The sequence below is a fragment of the Dreissena polymorpha genome, chromosome 2 (genome assembly GCF_020536995.1).
Source record: "Dreissena polymorpha isolate Duluth1 chromosome 2, UMN_Dpol_1.0, whole genome shotgun sequence".
In the NCBI taxonomy this organism is placed as follows: Eukaryota; Metazoa; Mollusca; class Bivalvia; order Myida; family Dreissenidae; genus Dreissena; species Dreissena polymorpha.
This window is the reverse complement of record NC_068356.1, coordinates 107,445,368-107,468,940: the sequence shown is the minus strand read 5'-3', so window position 1 is coordinate 107,468,940 and position 23,573 is coordinate 107,445,368. Positions and strand designations below refer to the sequence as shown.

Sequence of the window (23,573 nt, the reverse complement as noted above, 5' to 3'; positions counted from 1 at the left end):
CAACATCCCAAGCTGCTGATGGCATCAAAAGCTGTCACCAAACAATCTCATAAGTACATGTATGTATATTTGAAGTTTTGAAAACACATCAGTACACTACCAAACAAGCAAATTTGTTGAATGTATATCCCCCACAAAATAAATTATGTTTATGGAATGGGTGCATATCCATTGATATACAGTATAATCATAAACAATTATTAAGTGTAGGGTAATTTTGTTTATGCATTGCAATTCTCCTTTTGCCGGGGAAAACAAATCAGTAAAATTGTTGTTCCAATTAAAGAAAATGTTTTGATGATTGGCATTTTTTGTTTTATTCAATATATGAAAAATAACTAGGGTTGAGGAGACTATAAAGTATTATCTTCAAGTATGTAAACCTGTAATAAGCAAAATTCAATTAAGACTTTAGTCTGCCTATTTAATGTTGTGCTTACCAATTAACAAGATTAATTGCTTGCCATAATAAAGATCTTAACAAGAGATGTGTTCGTCAGAAACACAATCCCCATACTGCGCCGCTTTGAAATAATTTTAAAAAAAATTACCTTGAAGGATGACCTTGACCTTGAACTTCCACAACTCAAAATGTGCAGCTTTATGAGATACACATGCATGCCAAATATCAAGTTGCTATCTTCAATATTGCAAAACTTGTGGCCAATGTTAAAGTTTTTTTTCGGACAGATGGACAGACTGACATACTGACCGACAGTTCAACTGCTATATGCCACCCTACCGGGGGCATAAAAACATCAATTACCTAAAGAATATTGTATTATCATGAATTCTTGAGCAGTTAACAGCTTAGTTGCTGTATCAGAATTTTATTTTATAAATGTTATTTACCAAGGCATATTTTCATTACGTTTTTATTACAACACTGATTAAAGATGTGAATGCATTATATTATGTGTGTGTTTTTTTTCAAACAACGAAAATTAAAATATAATGCAAAAATTAGCAATATTTAAATAAACACTAGCAATTTTTGTTGCATTCACAAGCTTTTCAGAGGAAAATTAAATACATTTTCATATATTCACCAACAAACATATAACACTAGTTTGACTTTTAATTAATAGCTGTTTATCACCACATGATATGGCGTTTATGTTACAAATGTAGGTCATAAATTGCCTTTTGTTTCCCAGGCAGTACAGAAAATATTACAGTTTTGAAAGTATTATATTAAGGGTTTTTTGGTTCACAGATTAATTAGTTTTTAATAAGGTTAACTATCATATGTATGCAAAGTGACAGGATGTATTTATTTCATGACAATAAAGACATACATATTCAGGGGGTTTTGTGCCTACTTTGGGAAAAGGAGTCTGACCAAATTGGGAATTTTTTATCGACAAAATTGCCCATTTTGGGAATTTTTGTTTCGTGAAACGGCTCATTTTGGGGAAAAAAAATTGAATTAATCATGCTTAAATAAGTCTGTGGTTTAACAATTTTCTTTATATAAACACATGCAAAACAAACACTGCCCAAACACAAGTTACAGCAACATTTTTGGCCGAGCTAAAATAGAGCCATGGGTATTTTATTTCATACTTTAATGTATTAAATGACGATTGAACTACAACTTTCTTACAAGGTTCTGAGCATTCAGTTGTCGATTTTGTGATTGACGGCACTGGCATTACTTCTGTTGCTGTTACATTTTGCTGCGTATTATCCGAGCCTGTCTGTTCAGGGTTACTCGCGGCAGTAATTTCGGAAGATTCTAAGCGTTTCGAAAACATCGATGATATCATTACACATCCTTTAGCGTATGTTTTTTTTGTTTTTTTAATGTAATTTTTACTATTGTGCGAAGCCATGATTGAAAATAAGCGTCTTCAGATATGGTATAGAATGTGTATTGTGCGGCTCTATATACTCTTGTATAATGCGGAACAGTTCGAACGTCATCGCTGAGAGTAAATGCATCCAGCAAATACACCAAAAAATCTGTGTCACTAAAGGCTTTATTACGTCGCGAATGAAGGGAAGTCACTCTTTCGATATAAATTATGTTTACTTTTTACGATTTTGGAAGATTTTATTTTTTGGAATTGGGAAAAATGCAATCAAAATTCGATTGGGAACGGGTCCGTTTGCTTTGGGAATGCCTCCGTTTCCCGGAGGCGCAGGGGAGGCACAGACAGTGCTGAAAAAACCCTGATATTGATATATTACAAGTGATTGTAAATGTTCTTTAACCTGTTCTATTTCCATAGCCTGTTTTCAATGGAAATTCACATAATGGTCTCATTGTTTTCCAAACAAATTAACAAAATATTATCAAATATTATCAAATAAACACATTAATGTATTCAATAAAGAAGCACTAAAATTATTTTAAAGAAAGACAAATAATCAAGATGCAATACTATCCAATTCATGTATCCCTATTTATTTATTTACTATTAATTTGTACATTTCAGTGTAGAATAGTTTATTAATGAATATCTTTCAGAAATAACTTGACCAAAGAAGTTAAATACATTTTACAAAATAACTGTTTCAACTAAACATCATAATTACAGTAGCATGATCTTTTTCAAACAAAGTAACATTTGGTAGACCATTTTGGGAAAAAAAAGTATTGAATTTCTTCATGATTCTATTAGAGGTGATCATTCACTTAATAACAAGATGTCCGTTACCAATGTGTCAACAACGTTGTCAAAAATTCCATTTATTTTGTAATTATTTTAATGTGAGTGTGACCTTATCCTTTGAGCTCCAACCTAGGGGATGAACATGTGAAGTATGTTAATTTAAAATTGCTGCTTGAATGAACATATGTCTGCAAAATCTGCATAATTTCCTTATTCTGAAGATAAACCTTCAAGATTTACTTTAAGATATGACATAGGCTATGCACGCAAAATGCTGTTACCAAATGGTGAATATATTTGGAAAAGTATTATAAAATTGTCGGGTGAATGAAACCGATACAATTACACAAGCTGGAAGATATATATATATATATACATATACTAGTGTTGACCTATAAGTGTGACCATGACCTTTGAGGAACTGATAAAAGCCTTGGGGGCATCTTGCTGGTTCCACATGGTGAATAGCGTTTGGTAACATATTGTAGTAAAATTGCATGATTGCTTGCGCAATGTCTGTTTTACCAACCTGAATCATGTCCTAATTTGACTTTTACTTTGACATTTTGCCCTCACCTGAGATCCTTATGAACGTAACTGTTCTGAGCTGAAAATGTCTCACTATAGGAAATCAGCTACCACACCCCCATCAGATCTTTTTTTTTTAACCAAACAATTTCATAACTTTGCCCTAATATCATAAGAACAAATTTCTAAGCAAGTGCCATTATTATTAGGCAAAAGGTGACTTCTATATTGTTCACTCATTTGTAGTGTTTTTTTCATTAAAGCCATTTAAAGTAATCTGCCCCGCCCCTTACAGCCATGTTTTTCAACTGGCTGGAACCATTCTTAAACTCTGATAACAATATAAACAATATAAACACATGTTTGACCAAGTTTACTAATGAGTTGGCAATCAAGAGCTGTCCCAAAACAGTTTGATAAACTATATTTCCACTATTATAGAATAACTTTCAGTAACCAAATTTAATTACCACAAACATATTTTTGAATCTGTTCTAGTAAATAGCATATGTGTACTAACAGATGAACATTTATAAATTCAAACAAGAAATAATACAATGCCAAGAAATTAATTTTCAAATTTAAGGAGGTGAACCAGATAAATTTTCAAAGCAATGCCTTCATATCAGCTTCCAACTCCAATAACTAGAAATAGGGCTTATTAAGTTTCCAGATGATGCCTCTTATCATTTTTAAGATCTGTTCCTTACACAATTTGAACTGGAAAATAAACAAAGGGCAATAACTCTAAAATAATGCAAGTAAATGTTATAGTCCTGTCCACTGCGCACCATCATAATTAGATCTACCTACCTATAAACTTTCAATTTGTTATCCATTAATGTTTTTTCAAGATATTCTCAGGACAACGTTTAATAACAAAAATTACTATAGCCGAATAAGCAAAACAGCCCCACCTATTGACAGCTTGTTTTAACAGAACGGAATCATTTTAGAACAAGGCTCAGATACCAGAAGAACAAAAGTGCAAACAAAATAACATGATGAAGTTTTGACAAAATAAAAGTGACTTCTAGAGAATTCATGTTTTACAATAGCCATTAGGTAAATAGGCAGTCATGATTTTCAACGCAAAAGAACCATTTTTGAACTAGGCAGAAATATAATCAGACCATTTGTTCTAAGCAAGTCTCATAGTCATTTAGCAAACGATGTGGCTTCTTGAGTATTCACAAGCTTTTTGTTTTTTTAAAGATGACCAAATGACTTTGTTTTTGACCCTACGTTAGACAGTTTCAAACTTGACCACAATATCATTATGTTCTGACCATGTTTAATTAGAATTTGGCAATAAATGTGGCCTATAGAGTGTTCACAAGGATTATGCTGACAACCCAGTACAGACAAGAGATGATCACCAAAGCTGAGCACATTGTGTTAAGGAATACTATACTGAATCACTGGGAAAAAACATTTAAGTTCTTTTATCTGGAATTTAGGCACTTTAAGGATGTGTATGATAAGTATTGTGTTACTGTTTGTACCAAATGTTGCCGGGTTGAATGCAGAGATTATAAGCAGTATGATCCAAGCCTTCCAGTACAGACTTGAGATGGCCAGCTGTGGGGCCTGGTAGCTGCAACATACAAGTGGTCATCAAATTTGCTTCTCAACTGGAAAACAAACCTGTGAAATAAACTGCTTACACAGGTGTCAACAAATCATTGTTAAAAATATGACTCACAATACAAGTTGTATGAAACAGCTTTCTGGGTTTATATCAAGTTAAAGACAGATCAAGGTGAGGATTGCAAGAGGTACCCACCCCGAGGGCAACACAATGTTCTCTGGGTGCCTGTATGAACAGAGGTTGAGCAGGGCATCAAACAGCTCCAGTCTGGCCACATGCAGCACCTGTCGACCTGAAATCAAGGAGGAGTATGTGTTACCTGTTGACCTGATATCAGCATATATACAGTGTTCACATAAAGGGGTATGTGTTACCTGTCGACCTGAAATCAGCATATATACAGTGTTCACATAGAGGGGTATGTGTTACCTGTCGACCTGAAATCAGCCTATATACAGTGTTCACATAGAGGGGCATGTGTTACCTGTCATCCTGAAATCAGCATATATACAGTGTTAACATAGAGGGGCATGTGTTACCTGTCGACCTGAAATCAGCATATATACAGTGTTCACATAGAGGGGCATGTGTTACCTGTCAACCTGAAATCAGCATATATACAGTGTTCACATCGAGGGGTATGTGTTACCTGTCGACCTGAAATCAGCATATATACAGTGTTCACATAGAGGGGCATGTGTTACCTGTCAACCTGAAATCAGCATATATACAGTGTTCACATAGAGGGGCATGTGTTACCTGTCGACCTGAAATCAGCATATATACAGTGTTCACATAGAGGGGTATGTGTTACCTGTTGACCTGAAATCAGCATATATACAGTGTTCACATAAAGGGGCATGTGTTACCTGTCTACCTGAAATCAGCATATATACAGTGTTTACATCGAGGGGTATGTGTTACCTGTCGACCTGAAATCAGCATATATACAGTGTTCACATAAAGGGGCATGTGTTACCTGTCTACCTGAAATCAGCATATATACAGTGTTCACGTAGAGGGGCATGTGTTACCTGTCGACCTGAAATCAGCATATATACAGTGTTCACATAGAGGGGTATGTGTTACCTGTCGACCTGAAATCAGCATATATATATTGTTCACATTGAGGGGTATGTGTTACCTGTCGACCTGAAATCAGCATATATATCAAGTGTTCACATAGAGGGGTATGTGTTTCCTGTTGACCTGAAATCAGCATATATACAGTGTTCACATAGAGGGGTATGTGTTACCTGTTGACCTGAAATCAGCATATATACAGTGTTCACATAGAGGGGTATGTGTTACCTGTCAACCTGAAATCAGCATATATACAGTGTTCACATAGAGGGGCATGTGTTACCTGTTGAACTGAAATCAGCATATATACAGTGTTCACATAGAGGGGTATGTGTTACCTGTTGACCTGAAAAAAGCATACACACAGTGTTAACCTGGAGCGATCTGTAATACCAGTCAGCCTGAAATTGTCAACCAAACCGTTTAAACCTGGAGGGAAATGTGTAATCTGTCACCCTGATACCAGCAGCATACAAACATTGTTAACATTGACGGGCATGTGTTGCCTGTAGACCTAAACAACAACATAAATACATTGTCAACATGGAAGAGTAGGTGTTACTTATAGACCTAAACAATTGCATAAATACAGTGTTAAGATAGTGGGGTATGTGTTACCTGTAGACATGAACAACAGCATACAAAAAGTGTCATCATGGAGGAGTATGCGTTACTTGTTGACCTAAACAGCAGTATATTTACAGTGTTTGCATGAAAAAGTATGTGTAACTTGTAAACCTGAACAACAGCATACATACAGTGTTCACATGGAGGGGTATCTGTAACTTATAGACCTGAACAAGAGCATACATACAGGGTTAACAAGGAGGGTATGTGTTACTTGTAGACCCAAACAACAGCATACATACACTGTTCACATGAAGGAGTACATGTTACTTGTAGACCTGAACAGCAGCAAACATAAAGTGTTAACATGGAAGAGCATGTGTTACGTGTAGAACTAAACAGCAGCATACATACAATGTTAACATGAAGCAGTATATGTTACTTGTAGACCTGAACAGCAGCAAACATAAAGTGTTAACATGGAAGAGTATGTGATACTTGTAGAACTAAACAGCAGCATACATACAGTGTTAAAATGGAAAGGAATGTATTGCATGTGAACCTGAACAGCAGCATACATACAATGTTATCATGGAGGGAGTATGTGTAACCTGTAGATCTGAAAAGCAGAATGCATTCAGTGTTAAAATGAAGGAGTATGTGTTACTTGTAGACCTGAATAACAGCATACATACATTGTAAACTTGGAGGAGTAAATGTTAATTAAAACTTGAACAGCAGCATACAAACATTATGAACATGGGAGGGGAGTGTTTCTTGTATATTGGAACAGCAACATACATAAAGTGTTAACATGAAAGCGAATGTGTTACTTGTAGACCTGAACAGAGGCATACATACAGTGTTAACATGGAAGGGAATTTATAACCTGTAGACCTGAACCACATCACACATACAGTAATAACATGAATGGGGAATGTGTTACTTGTAGACATGAACAGCAGTAAATGTGTGTTACTTGTAGACCTGAACAGCAGTAAACATACAGTGTTAAAATGGAGGGGCATGTGCTACTTGTAGACCTGGACAACAGCAAACATAACGTGTTAACATGGAAGAGTTTGTGTAACATGTACCCCTAAACAACATGATGCATACAGTGTTAACATGGAGGGTTATGTGTAACTAGCAGACCTGAACAGCAGCATACATACAGTGTTAACACTGAGGGGTATGTGTAACCTGTAGACCTGACAACAGCATACATAAAGTGTTAACACTGAGGGGTATGTGTAACCTGTAGACCTGAACAACAGCATACATAAAGTGTTAACACTGAGGGGTATGTGTAACCTGTAGACCTGAACAACAGCAAACATAAAGTGTTAAAATGGAGGGGAACGTGTTACTTGTAGTTGCAATAATTCAACACTCAGCTTTATAACCTGAAGGGTTGCTTAGAGTTGCAATGCACTGTCTATTGTCCTAAGGTGCAAAATTTGATCATCACTGCAAGGGCTACGGAACACTGATACTGCAAAAACTTATCAACATTTATCTGTATAAAGCACAAACTCATGCAAATGGTACCATTAAAGCAATAAATAATTGCTTTTAATTTACTTTGTTATTCTTTGTACGCTCTATCCACCATATTGCAAAACTGTTGTAATGTTGCAGACTTAAAGTGTTGAAGATTTGCACTGTTCCAAAATTCAAGATAAAATGTCAGCAAGAATAGTGTGTTGAAACATTGTCGTGTGTTTTAGGTTGCCTGCAAAGGATAATGTCTGTAGACTGCCATTCAGGAAAATGCAATGAAGTTTTTGAAGCATACATACAGTGTTAACATAGAGGGGTATGTGTTACTTATAGACATGAACAACAGTATACATACAGTGTTAACATTGGGTGGGATGTGTTACTTGTACTGAACAGCACCATACATACAGTGTTATTACAGAGGTGTATGTGTTACCTGTAGACCTAAACAACATCATACATGCAGTGTGAACATGGAAAAGTTTGTGTTACGTGTAGACCTGAACAGCAGCATACATAGTGTTAATATAGAGAGGTATGAGTAACTTGTAAACCTGATCATCATCATCATCATTAACAAAAACTACTTCAATATCACACTATCATAGTGTTTATTTAATGGTTGTAATCATCCTCAGAAAGAAACAAATTCAACCTGTGTTAAAATGTTACATTTTAGACAAAATTACAAGCAAAACCAATACATTTCAATTTGGGCAGAATGGAATCATTTCGTATCTTGATCCCCGATATCAATAGACCATTCTGATTAAGTTTTATAATGGTTCAACTAAAAATGAGACTTCAAGACTATATACAAGCTTTCATTACAGCCATAGAAGAAAAGCAACACCGGCCCTGGCAAAAATGTTTTTCAATGAACCGAAACTATTTTTGATCTCACCTGAAATATAATTAGAACAAATGTTCTGACCAAGTTTCATGAAGAGTGGACAATAAATGTGACTTCTAATGTGTTAACAACTTTTTTCTTTAATTTGACCTAATGACATAGTATTTCTACCTCTATTGACCCAGGTTCAAACTGGGCTAAGATATCATCAGGACAAATCTTTTCAAAGTTTCATGGAGATAAAAAAAAATGTGGCGTCTAAAGTGTCAACGAGGTCAATGTTGACAAGGCATGATGACCAAGAGAAAAAAGGCATCACAAAAGCGCACCATGAGCACATTGTATTCAGGTTAGCTAAAAAAACATAAAGAACTTTTTACTGTTATTATAATGTCACCATATCTATTGTTATCTAACCTTTAAGGTCAGATGATAAGTTGTAATTACATAACCGCCATTTGCTTATTGATACTGAGACATAAACTTGAAGAAACAAAGCTGTTTTAGTGACAACAATGGTGACATGAAGAAAATCAACCGTCGGCATGATGTCTGTGTGAAGTAACTGAAAAAATATAGTTGTCAGTGCAACTTGAAATCAAATAAACATTGAAGTATCAAGAAACTATTTGATTTTAAAACAAGACTATTGCCAAGCAATATATGTCCTCTACCGGTTCCACCCATTTTTAGATTTTTTTTTTTATTTGTTGCCATAGCAATCATAATTTTTGACGTAGGAAGAAAATGAAATGACATGCATCATGTCCATATTGCCATCTGTCCATGTTTCAAGTTTCATAAAAAAATATGAAGAACTTTTGAAGTTATTGCAGGATCCAGAAAAGTGTGACAGACTCACAGACTCACGGACTGACGGACACACAGAGCGCAAACCATTAATGAAACCGGTAGGGGAAAAAATAAAAAAATAACACCTATAAATACTATTATATTTATGTCATGAAGGTAGATCTTGTCATGAACAGTTAAAGCGTGTACATAAGTTGATTGTGAGTGTATGTATGTGTGAGTGCATACGTGTGTGTGCAATAGTTATTGACCTTCATATTGCAAACTAGCTGCTCGTCGGATCAAGATGTCTGCCAACTCGACTGCATCAGGTGGTCCGAGAGCAAAGTCGCGGGAGAGCCCAATCACTAGGATGCGCATAAGAGTGTCCTCCAGCACTGGACAGTCCTGAGCTAGCCGTATCATGGGTCTGTAATCCAACATCAGTCATGTACACCCCACTCATGGCACATTATACGTTGAGCCAATAGGATGACAGCATTAACATTTTAACTACGTTGGAAATAAGGTGACATCTGCTGTCCAAATAAAAAAAAGAAAAAGACAGAGAAACAGAAATTGTGTTTTCTGCTCCAAAAACAAATAAATAAGACGGGAAAACAGAAAATGTGTTTTCCTGTCTTTTTTTTTGGAGCGGCAAACACAATCGCTATATTAAGCGCACAAGATAATCAGCCAATCACAGACGCGGATTATATGGAGGGGAAAAGATACTATCTTGTTCCCTCAATTGAATCAGCCAATGAAAATGTCCTAAAGGCAAGGCTCTGATATAACATAACATACTACTATTAGTACTACCATTACTACTACTACTACTGCTGCTGAAAAATAAATAATTTGGCAGGTCAGAGAATTATGTCCATTTAAAGCTTATTACTTCCCTTGGATTTGTTTTTTTCGACCCCGTGACCTAGTTTTTGACCCGGCATGACCCATATTCGAACATGACCTAGATATTGTCTAGATACAACTTCTGACCAAGTTTCGTAAAGATCGGATGAAAACTATTTGAATTAGAGAGCGGACACGAAAAGTGTGACAGACTGACAGACTGACGGACAGTGCAAAAACTATATACCCCCTTTTCTTCGATGGTTTTGCAATTATGTTGCAACTGGTTTTAAAATTTTGGAATTGCATTGTTGGAAATGCATAAACATACACAAACATGTTCTTCCTTGCAATTTACAGGGCAATTTACAGGGCACCTGTTATAACTAAGCCTGTGGATGTTGGACCTAAGTGAGCTTGCTTTATCCAAACCTCAACCCCAAATGCAATCCAAAGTTTGGTCGACCTGTAAGTTACCTTCACACAAAATGTCAGTGCAATACCACCATCCAAACTCAATGTATTGGGTGGATATTGTTTTTCAAAAAAATTGAGTCGGGGGGGATAAATAAAAATAAAGTCATGAAAAGTGAGCAGTCTACCAAAAAAATAAAAATAAAACTGTCTAAACTGATTATTTATTTTATTTTTGAAAATTTAAAATTAAGCCATTTTAACCTTATGTATACTTGCATTAACCTTTAAGTGTTTTATATATCTTATTACACTGTTGTAGGAGCTTTTTATAATAATAGTAAACATATTTTTATATATATTTATATGTAAAAGCACCTTTCGCATGTATTATACTATATTGCTTCAATAGAGACCATTAACCACGCCAGGTGTGTAGTGTATTATAGTGATCGTTAAACTTTTGTTGAGTGTTAATCATATGTATGTTTATAACAAATATAGCATGCATTTGACTTTAAAAAAAAAATTGAAAACTTTTTAAATTGTTTTATAGCTTTAAATAACAACCAACTTTGTAACTTTCATCCATGGAAGGAATATGCACACTAAAAAATACTATTTAATATACAACAGACTTGCTTAATATCATGATAATTTGTATCAATCATGAGAAAAAATGAGCCACATAACAGGAAATAGGACCTTAGGGCGATTGCGACCATTTTGGCTCCAAAAGAGCAGTCTGATCAGGATCCAAACTGTTCAACATAATTGTCATTTAGTCAGTACTTCTAAAGATGTTAAGCGAACACTTTGGATCCTGATCAGACTGCGCTTGAATTGATCTTGATCCAAACTTTGTGTAGTGAAAGTTCTAGTACATAAAATACTATTTTATTTAAGAAACCGTGAGTTATAGACTTATAAAAATATGTGCTGCATTTCATTTTATATTCAAAGAGAGTTATAGTGTTTATATGTGTAAAGTGAACACAAGAGGCATGACTACAATATTTGGTGTGTAACATCGTTATGAGGTTCTGGTTGAAGTTTGTTCAAATCATGCAGAAAATTTGCCCTCCCTAGGGGTTACTGTTTTGCTTATAAATATAAATAATATAATCATTTTCTGAAACCGCAAGGCCCTTTGGTTTGTTGCGTTGCATGCCAACCATACAGTGGTTCTTTGCTAAGTTTCCTCAAAGCATGTCTCCGTGGTCAAAACTGTTTGCGCTTCAGGGATCAACTGATTTATATAGATTTATGTCTTTGATAATCCCTAACAACACAGACACCGCAAGGGTCGGGGGTTCAATATTTGGTGTGTAACATGTTAGTGTTTTCTTCTTCTAGGTGTGATCAAATCATACATTTGGAGTTAAAAATAACCCGTCCTTGTTTCGCATGCGTAATATTTACTTATATAATAAAGAGTTAAACAATATTATTCTCTCAAAACGCATGGGTTAGGTGATAATTATTTTGTATGTGACATTGTATGGCGGTAATCTTCGTAGGTTTTGTATCATGTCCATTGGCTTCATATTAGCCCCAACAAAATATTGAAGTAAAAGACACAATATACCTAGAAACCTAGATTTATTTCATTGAACATTTTCTTAAGTGAAAGCCGTATAAAGAATTAAATAGCACATGTTGCAAGGATTTAAATTGTTCTAGTAGAATTACTCTGCTGACTGTATATAACTTACTCGCAAGATTAATTATATATAGAACACAACTTTTGAACTATGTAATTGTATATTTTTAAATAGTATTTTATTTTAAAAATTTCGTAAAAGACTCACAGTATTGTCAAAATAAAATGGTGTAAACTTTTGCACATATTATTTTGTTCCTCTCTTATTCACAGTTTAAGTTCAAATGAAAATTTCTATGGAATGTGTTGTCTGTATTATTTTAAGGAGAAACAGCAATAACATGTTTTGGATATATAATAAACAGATAGAGCTATATAAATGTGAAGATAATAATAACCCTTGGAACAAATACATAGAGCCGATTGAGCACCAGGGCCCTTGCTACACTTTGGGGGATTGGGGCCGGGGTCCTTAGAGGGGGGAATTTCACGTCGTTTTCGGCGAAAAGGGGAATTTTACAAGATCTTTTCACCAATCATTCAACACTTAATATTGCTCTATTTTAATGTAATTTACATAAATATACATTTAATCAAAGGTTTATAGCAAGATACCAGCTGGCAACATAGGTATAAAAGTATAAAAAAAATATTTTTTTTTGTTTTGGAGGGGGCAATTTTAGTTGAAATAGGGGAAAAAAGTATACCATTTAAGGTGGGAATGTGGCCGAATTTCGGCCCCAAAAACGGCCAAACGAGGGCCCTGAGCACATTTATCAACAGAGCCTGAGGTGTGATAAATTTATTCGCATTCCTTGCAGTACAAATCTTGCAGTATGAAAACATTATTTACAGTTGATAGAACATCATATTTCAGCTAAATAATAACTCATTTTTGAAAAATAATGTCAAGAAAAATAAATAAAACTTTCTTGTGACTTTGACGGACATACGAACATCGGAATCCAATGTTATTTTCTTCAGAAGCTGTGTTGCATACTTTTTTTCTAAATAAAGAATATATATGGGTGGGTGGGGAATGGAATTATTGATGCAAGTACCTGTGGTTCAGTCCTCATGTTCATTATAAAGAAACGTAAAGTAGTACTTCTTGGACATTTTCGGGATGTTGATTTTTATCTATAAAAATATTACAGGGTATGCATTTTAATAAATACGCATATTTATTAAACCTACCCAAAACTTTTTAACACACCGAAAGTTATCGATGGTGACACCTCTGCATCATCTGCCAAAACTCATTATTATTTTAAATTTCTTATCACATAATATGGGCATGATGTTCTGAAGATTATCTTTTCTAATTGAAATTGTTTCTGCTCCGTTTTTAATTAATTTGATTTTAAAATATGCTACATTTGTCTCGTTGATGTTAATGTCCGCCATTTGGAAATGCAATATGAAAATCATTTGTTAAATACTCACCGATTGGCTAATAGCGTGTGGTATTGACTGCAATAGCCAATGAAAATCTCTGACGCTTTACAAGTCGAATTTGCACAACAAAACAACCCGTATTATAAACAAATTTTGAGCAACACTTTCGGAAATCTGCGCATTTTTTTTCTTGTTTTGGACAAAATACTAGGTCGGCGGGTGAAATGTAAAAAAACAAAACGAAAGTGACTTTTATTTTTATTTGTATTTGTCGAAAAATAGGGTCGGTCGCTCCCGTAAAACAGATAATTAAAAAATGCTGGCCATACCAGCTAACCCCAAAACAATTCCATCTAGTTCTTAAGGGGTGTTGATGCAGTTTTGCTGATTTTTTCCCATCTAATAGATTTTGTCAAAAATTTATATTTAAGATATATATACAAATACTATATGAAAAATGAAATAAAAACATAGGGTCGCCAGCCTTGCTTTGATTTTATTCACCATTATATAACATGTACTTTTTCAATAAAACTGAAAAATCTCTAATTGCGTAAAAATAATTAATAACCTATGAAATTGGCAACATGTAGATATTATATAAGCTTAGATACATCATTTACCATTTAATCAAACCATACACTACCAATAAAATGGAGTACACGAGTTAATTTTTAAGAAATTTATTTTTTATAATTTTAATGTCACCCAAAAAAACGTCACTTTTTTACTACTGTTACCACATAAATGGAATTTTAAAAAATTCTGTCTAATAGAATTCTGCGAAACTTCTCAAATATATTCAGCTACGTATTGCCGTCATAAAACACAAATAAATAAAGGGGGTCACCGCACTTTTAACAGAGATTTTTTGTTTTAACAATCCCTACCGTCTACTTCAAATTTCATAAAATACAGCAATTAGGCAAAACCCAAGTACCGGTACATAGATTGTTAGAAATATGCATACACATTAGAAATTGTTTAAAATCTGAACTGTAATCACAACACCTTACCAAAAGACATTAATAAAAAAAACAATATTTAATCACAAACATAAGACCATTACGTACCAAACTCGACCTTTATCATAAATAACTTACATGTACTTGTTCACAGATTTCGTTATGTTTTAAAGTTTGTGATTTAATGATTTAAATTGATTAATGTAAACAACAGGACTAAAGAGCGCCAGTATCAAACAAGAATGAAATTAAAGAAAGAAAAAAAAGTATGAAAAAAAGTGAACCCCACCAGGGATCGAACCACTGACCATTGTATTATGAACAAACTCGGTAATTTCTGATGATACTGATAACAAAAATATTGAGATGTGATAATAGCATCACAGGTGTTTCTATAAATATATCCTCGGTTAAATAAACTGCTGCAACACCCTTTAATGAAAACATGCTAATTTTTTTTTAAATCAAGATTGTCTTTTCAAATTAAATATATTGAACCAAACCCATCTGTTTTACTCACCCGCCAGTATGCTAAGCCATCCACCATACCCAAATCTAATGACCAAGAACTTTCCACTTGGTTAAGAATGTGATACTCTAAGAAACTACAGGTGATATGTACAGATGTTAAGAGGTTTTAATACAGAAAATTTCAACGCTAAATGCCTCTCACTTTAAGGGGAGGTCGCATTGGCGTAGTGGATAAGGTGTCCGCCTAACGATCCGGAGGTCATGGGTTCGATCCCAACTGTGGGAGCGTTCTTTAGATCTCCCCCAAAGCCACCAAGTACTGGTTCTAGTCCAAGGAAATGGAATTCAAGAGCGTTTTAAATAAGCCTTAGGCTTTCTATGCAATCGAGCTAAAATAAATAGGTTTAAAACTAAATGGGGGTGGGATAATAAGTCTTGCTTTGACATACCCCCTGTCAGCTTCAGCAGGCCAGCCATCCTTGGCATAGTTATCACCACTTTCTAAGAACAGCACCTTTCGAATGCTATAAAACAGTAGAAATAACAAGAGCTGTCAGAGGACAGCGCGCTCGACTATTCGAGTGCTTTACAGTATAACGTAAGCCATCATGGAGGGGGGGGGGGGGTATAATATGGGTGTGTGGTAATTTAATAGATGATCTTTCAAAAACAAGGGAAAAAAATATTTTTTTTTTGGGGGGGGGGGGGGATTCTGGGGTGGGGCCTGTGGGATGGTTTGGGTGGAGTGCATTGTGGTATGTCAGGTAAGTGTTGTTTTGTCAATGTATGAATCAAATGTGATCATAAATAAAGAATTTATGGCAATTTAAGCAAAATGTTCAATTATCTAAGTATAAAAGGGGCTATAATTCTGTCAAAATGCTTGATACAGTTGTCTGCTCTTTTTTATAGATTGAGGTCATGTTGGTAAAGAAGAATGCAAAATATAAAAGCAATATGTCAAAGGACATAGAAAATATTTGGGGTGGTACGCGAACTTTAACATAGATTTATCAATAATATGCATATTCTAAGTATAAAAGGGGCAATAATTCTGTCAAAATGCTTGATACAGTTGTCTGCTCTTGTTTATAGGTTGGGGTCATGTTGGTAAACAAGTATGCAAAATATGAAAGAAATATGTCAAGGGACATATGAAATAATTGGGGTAGTACGTAAACTTTAACATTTGCACGCTAACGCCCAACGCCGGGGTGAGTAGGATAGCTCCACTATATATATTTCATATATAATAGTCGAGATAAAAAGAACATGTGTCACAATATGAAAGGAAATAGTCATACATCACTTTTTTATTGTTAACTGCTTTCATTACAAAATATATATTAACTTTTCTTGTCTAATATTCGTTCCTTTCAAATTTACAATGTGTTGCTACAAACAAAAACAAGAAATGTGTGTCAACTTATTTGCCACCAATATGCTGACAAGTCTTAAATTTGTGCAAGAGATTTTCTTAACACTGCACACCTGCATTGATTACTAAGACATCAGCCAGCAAAAAAAAGAACATGGTTGCTTTTTAAGGTATTTGTGTACAGCATACGGGTAAATAATCATGCTGGAACAGGCATTCTAGTAAATATCAATATAGTTATAGCCATAGGTTGGGATTGCACTAATGAGTCCATCTACTGCAGAAAGTACAATAATTTATTCAATAAATAGTAATAAAGAGCTTTTTTTAGACAATGTTTTATTATAATTCAAATGCAATTTAAAGGATGCTTGTTAATAAAATTAGTTTTTTGTAAGAATGTTAACATATGACTTGTATTTATGTATTACTCAAAATGACCATTGTACAAATACTACTGGTTCTTTTGTTGTTAAGTGAATGTCATGATTGTCCCTAAGAGTTTACCTTTGACCTCTTCATCTCAAAATCATTAGTTGTCTGCCTTTCCAACCAAGTCACTAAAGTGAATGATTGTAGGTCAAAGCCTTCTTAAGATACCATGTGATCTATTGACCAATCATATAACATAAACAACCTACTAAAAGCCAGATGAAGAGCAACATACCCCAATTTCTTGGAATGGGGGCATAATAACTGTCTCAAAGTTTAATATCCAATTAAGTACCGATGATCAAGTATGATCAACGACTTGTTGCGAGAGCAGTGTTCACATGTAGGGGTATCTCACCAGTGCACATAGTCCTGCTGTTTGGGCTCCATGAAGCTGGGCACAATGGTATGCAGCCACCAGATGGCATCACGCTGTATGGTTGCCACAAGCTGCTGGTAGGCATACAGGACATCAACATCTACACACACACAAAGGCATGCCTCAGAACATGCAAATTCAAGATAGAAAACAAAACTATAGTTCATATTAAATTGTTGAGTGGAAGATGACATCTTTAATTTCTTCTATTAATATTAATATGTACATCAATAAAACTAAAATCATTTTAAAGGTCTGAATTTTCAACATATTTATGCAATCAACATTCAAGTTATAACATATAATTAGAATATCAATAACTTAGACCTGTATAAAATGAATTTTAATTGACATTAGTCATCTTTTGTTCAAGGCCTTGAAAGCATTAATACAGTGAAAAAAAGTAGTAATGTTTATTAAGGATTGAAGTTTATATAAAAATGTTGGATTGCAGCTAATTGTGTGATATGCAGGTATAATGTTGACCTTTCCTGTCTCCCCTGGTGAGGGCTGTGCTGGCCTCCCTGACTGCTGGTGTAACAGCCTGCAGCGCACACATGGTCACCAGGTCAGTCACAGACACCAGGTACCGCTCCTGTGGAGGAATGCCACAGTGAAGGTACCACACAACCATCTAGTTAACATATCATCCTTTATAATGGATGTATACTACAGATTTTTATAAAATATGTTTTTACCAAGAAGTAAACATTTCAAAGTTCTGATTAATAACCATTATTCTATATTTATATCTGTTTTACAAAAAAAATTGACCAACCGATTTGTTATCCATGGTATAACATATCTACAAATTAAAGGGGCCTTTTCACAGATTTTGGCATGTATTGAAGCTTATCATTAAATGCTTTATATTGATAATTTTAAACATTGGACCTAAAAATCTCCAGTATAAAAACAAGAATACAATTAAAGAAGAGCAGTCTCCATCGGAAGACATATGCCCCCAAAAAATGCTTTTTCGAAACCTGAACGCAGATTTTGAAACCTAAACGCGGACCATAAGTTCAAGGTCAAGGTCAAAGGGGTCAAAATTTGTGAGCGTATGGAAAGGCCTTGTCCATATACACATGCAAACCAAATATGAAGGTTACATCTGAAGCGACATAGAAGTTATGAGCATTTTTCAAGCGGAAACGAATTTTTTTTATGATTTGGTGAAGATCTGATGACAATTGCTCGCGTTATTGAAGCGGAAACGAGAAAAACCCAATTTTACGATGATTCAAGGGCCATAACTCAAGAGCGTCTAGGTCAATTTGACCGATTATCAAACTTGACCTAGAGGTTTTTGCCTAACACATTTTCATAAAGTTTGGTGAAGATCTGATGACAATTGCTTGACTTATTGAGCGAAAACTTATCCGGACAGAAAGACTAACTAACTGACTAACTAAATGACTATCTAAAGGACGGTGCAATTTCAATATGTCTCTCAGAACCCATAAAAAAGGAAAAAAAAAGTATCCCGAAACCAGGCTCGAACCACTGATCCCTGGAGTCCTGGAGTAAAAAGTCTCCCGCTTAGACCACTGGACCACTGTGCTCATACTATAAGCAGATGTATTTTTTACTTATACATGTATAAGCAATCCTCGTAGTTTCACAGAATATAACTACAACAACAGAACTTTCCAAATTATTCGATCGTTTCGCGTTGCAACGCTTTATAATTTTCAGATTTTCAAATCGTCAAAAGATGCATATAATGGATATTTTAGAGTATGGTAAATGTTCAGTATTACTATTTTCTCACAAATATCATAACTAAAACGAAAATTTGCGAATCCGAAACAACTTTTTTAAATTTTGTCAATTTACCAAAACGTGAAAAGGCCCCTTTAAAGTGTAAAAATGTTTATTTGTAAAAGCCGGCAGTTCTTCCAACTGAAAAAAATCAGGATTCTTTACTTAATTTGTGACCTAAAAAGAGACCTTTAAAATGGGTCATCTGATCAGTTTCTCCAAGCAAAATTCAAATTCCAATGGCTAGTGATTAAGATCCAAGTACATATAATTTGACAAGGGCACCGCCTGGCGGGTGCAGACCACTCATCTATTTTTCTTTTTAAAGGTGAAGGGACCTATCTCAATACTTAAATCAAAAAGGGGGAGGGGTGGGGGTGGAGAGGGGTGCATAGCGTGGGGGTGTGGTCATTTATTATATTATCTTTCAAAAATGAACAGTCTTTCAAAAATGAAATAATAAAAAGAAATATTTGTGGTTTTTTAACCATGTTTAAAATATATATATATATATTTTTGGGGTGGGGGGGTCAGAGGCGGAGGGGGGTGAGAGGGGGTATAGTGTGGGCATTTATTAGCTCGGCTGTTTTCTAAGAAAACCCGAGGTATTGTCATAGCTCGTCCACTGTCCCCATCGTGCTAAAATCTTAACATTGGCACTAAAATCAAAGTGCTTCCACCTACAAAACTTCATATGTAGCTGCACCTTGATGAGTTCTACACCCTGCACCGATTTTGAGGTTACTAGGTCAAAGGTCAAGGTCACTGTGACCCCCCAAAAAAAAAAAAAAAAATCTTCCTTTTCTTCTGACAAGCTTTCATATATTCAAAACTGCACGCACAGCCGAGCATTGGCACCCTGCTATGCGGTGCTCTTGTTTTTGAAAGATCATCTAATAAATATGAAGTTTTAAAGTTGTAGGTAGAAGCACTTTGATTTTAGAGCCGATGTTAAGGTTTTAACACTACACTGACGGCGAACGAGCTGGCTATGACAATACCTCGGGTTTTCTCTGAAAACAGCTGAGCTAATAAGAAAACAAGAGCACCACATAACGGGTGCCTCGCTCAGCTGCGAAAGCTTGTCAGAATTATTTTTTTTTTAGAGGTCACAGTGGCCTTGACCTTTGACCTAGTGACCCTAATTGGTGTGGCATGTAGAACTCATCAAGGTGTATCTACATATGAAGTTTCAAAGTTGTAAGTGGAAGCACTTTGATCTTAGAGGCAATGTTAAGGTTTTTGTTAAAGTTTTATATTAGAGGTCACAGTGACCTTAACCTTTGACCTAGTGACCCAAAAATGGGTGTGGCGTGTGGAACTCATCAAGGTGCATCTACATATGAAGTTTCAAAGTTGTAGGTGGAAGCACTTTGATTTTAGAGCCTATGTTAAAGTTTGATATTAGAGGTCACAGTGACTTTGACCTTTGACCTAGTGACCCATAAATGGGTGTGGCGTGTAGAACTCATCAAGGTGCATCTACATATGAAGTTTCAAAGTTGTAGGTGGAAGCACTTTGATTTTAGATTTACAATGGACGGCGGACGAGCAGGCTATGACAATAGCTCGGGTTTTCTCCGAAAACAGCCTCGCTAAAAATGGGGAGAAAAAAATTCGGGGGTTGGGATTCTGGGGTGGGGTGTGGGGGATGGTTTGGGTGGAGTCTATTGTGGTATGTCAAGTAAGTGTTGTTCTGTCAAAATATGAATCAAATCTGATCATAAATAAAGGAGTATTGGCAATAATAGCAAAATGTAATACTTTGACATTGAGAGTCAAGGTCATTCAAAGGTCAAGGTCAAATTCAACTTGCCTGGTACAGTACCCTCATAATAATAAGAAAGTATTTGAAGGTTGAAAGCAATAGCCTTGATACTGTAGAAGTAAATTGGATCTAAACACAAAATGTAACCAACTATTCAAAGTTACTAAGTCAAAAAAGGGCCATAATTCTGTCAAAATGCCAGTCAGAGTTACATAACTTTGCCTGCACAGTCCCCTTATGATAGTAAGCAAGTGTTCCAAGTCTGAAAGCAATAGCTATGGTATTTTAGGAGTTAAGTGGACCAAAACACACAACTTCACCAAATTTTCAATTTTCTAAGTATAAAAGGGGCCATAATTCTGTCAAAATGCCAGTCAGAGTTACATTACTTTACCTGCACAGTCCCCTTATGATAGTAAGTGTTGCAAGTATGAAAGCAATAGCTTTGATACTTAAGGAATAAAGTGGACTACTTTGCCTGCACAGTCCCCTTATGATAGTAAGTGTTGCAAGTATGAAAGAAATAGCTTTGATACTTTATGAAAGCAATAGCTATGATAATTTAGGAATAAAGTTGACCTAAACACAAAACTTAAACAAATTTTCAATTTTCTAAGTATAAAAGGGGCCATAATTCTGTCAAAATGCCAGTCAGAGTTACATTTCTTTGCCTGCACAGTCCCCTTATGATAGTTAGTAAGTTTTGCAAGTATGAAAGCAATAACTTTGATACTTTAGGAATAAAGTGGACCTAAACACAAAACTTAACCAAATTTTCAATTTTCTAAGTATAAAAAGGGCACATAATTCTGTCCAAAGGCCAACCAGAGTTATCTAACTTTGCCTGCCCAGTCCCCTAGGACTAAGTGTGCCCTGTTTGAATGCAATAGCTTTGATACTTTATGAGAAAAGTGGACCTAAACACAAAACTTAAACGGATGCCGACGCAGACGCCAACGCTCAGATGATGGCAATAGCTCATAATTTTATTTCAAAAAATAGATAAGATAAAAATCATTTTTTTTTACTTAACTATCAGAAATTAATTTCAATCAACTAGTGATTAACATCCATGTACATGAAAGTCAAAAATATAATTTTTTACTTAACTTAGTGTAGAATGTAGTTGAAAACTAGGCTGTCACTGAAAGCGATTAATATCGAACATTCCACATTTACACAGACATAGTATCGAGCCTTAAAAATCAATGCTGTATTTTTACTTTTGATCTCCTAGTATAAGGGGGGTGTCAATTGTCCCAAATTTGACATACGTAAAATTAAGCCATAGGTCTTGGGCGAGGATCCCCTATGGGGGGAAAAACCTGAGCACTAAAGCTATATATATAGCTTATTGTACTTATTTAATAGACTTACTAGTTGCAATTTCTGTAGAGTACAATCCCAAATATGATAAAGCAGACCATTCGTATCACAGCATGAGTATTTGTAATTCTATAAAAATGTTATTAAGAACGTCGAAAATAAATAAAAATCAACAAACAATACTGTACCAAAAACAACAGTCCGAAAACATGTACATGTCTTGCACATGACATAAAATAAGTATGCATATCATTAGACTGCAGAAAATGAAAACCAGTAACCTAGCAAATCAATAAACAATTTGTTGAACCTTTTGCTTTACAATGTGCTATTGCAGTGCTTTATTTTGCAAATCAATCACTTAAATTTTCAAGATGGCGGATTTGTAAGTTCGCTTCATGTTCATGCCAGCAGCTAACCAATCAGACATAAATAAATAACAAGGGCTGTTTGTAAAACATGCATGCCCCCCATATTGGCTGTCAGTTGTAGTGGCAGCCATTGTGTGAATACGTTTTTTGTCACTGTGACCTTGACCTTTGACCTAGTGACCTGAAAATCAATAGGGGTCATCTGCAAGTCATGATCAATGTACCGATGAAGTTTGATGATCCTAAGCCTATGAGTATTCTTGAGACATCATCCAGAAACAATTTTACTGTGTCGAGTCACCGTGACCTTGACCTTTTACCTAGTGACCTAAAAATCAAAAGGGGTCATCTGCGAGTCATGATCAATGTACCAATGAAGTTTCATGATCCTGGGCGTAAGCATTCTTGAGTTATCATCCGGAAACCATTTTACTGTGTCTGAGTCACCGTAACCTTGACCTTTGACCTAGTGACCTGAAAGTCAATAGGGGTCATCTGCAAGTCATGATCAATGTACCTATGAAGTTTCATGATCCTAGGCGTAAGCGTTCTTGAGTTATCATCCCGAAACCATTTTTCTAAGTTGAAGTTACCGTGACCTTGACCTTTGACCTAGTGACCTGAAAATCAATAGGGGTCATCTGCTAGTCATGATCAATGTACCTATGAAGTTTCATGATCCTAGGCATAAGCGTTCTTGAGTTATCATCCGGAAACCATTCTTCTAAGTTGAGTCACCGTGACCTTGACCTTTGACCTAGTGACCTGAAAATCAATAGGGGTCATCTGCGAGTCATGATCAATGTACTTTTGAAGTTTCATGATCCTAGGCATAAGCGTCCTTGAGTTATCATCCGGAAACCATTTTAACTGTTTTGGGTCACCGTGACCTTGACCTTTGACCTAGTGACCTG

At 35.3% G+C, this 23,573-nt stretch overlaps 2 protein-coding genes across 3 annotated transcripts in view; one reads left to right on the top strand and one right to left on the bottom strand.

The window, feature by feature from the left end:
• The window catches only part of LOC127868416 (putative proline-rich protein 21), a 408,141-nt gene that overhangs the window by 218,709 nt on the left and 165,859 nt on the right, over positions 1-23,573 (top strand). The window lies entirely within an intron of this gene.
• The window catches only part of LOC127868397 (integrator complex subunit 1-like), a 200,146-nt gene that overhangs the window by 141,625 nt on the left and 34,948 nt on the right, over positions 1-23,573 (bottom strand). Inside the window, exons 11-16 of the mRNA XM_052410148.1 lie at positions 17,917-18,025; positions 17,410-17,530; positions 15,691-15,765; positions 9,808-9,965; positions 4,933-5,029; positions 4,652-4,743 (exon numbers count right to left, since the gene is read on the bottom strand). Of these exons, the coding sequence (XP_052266108.1) occupies positions 4,652-4,743; positions 4,933-5,029; positions 9,808-9,965; positions 15,691-15,765; positions 17,410-17,530; positions 17,917-18,025 (652 nt within the window). The remainder of the gene's footprint in view (positions 1-4,651; positions 4,744-4,932; positions 5,030-9,807; positions 9,966-15,690; positions 15,766-17,409; positions 17,531-17,916; positions 18,026-23,573) is intronic.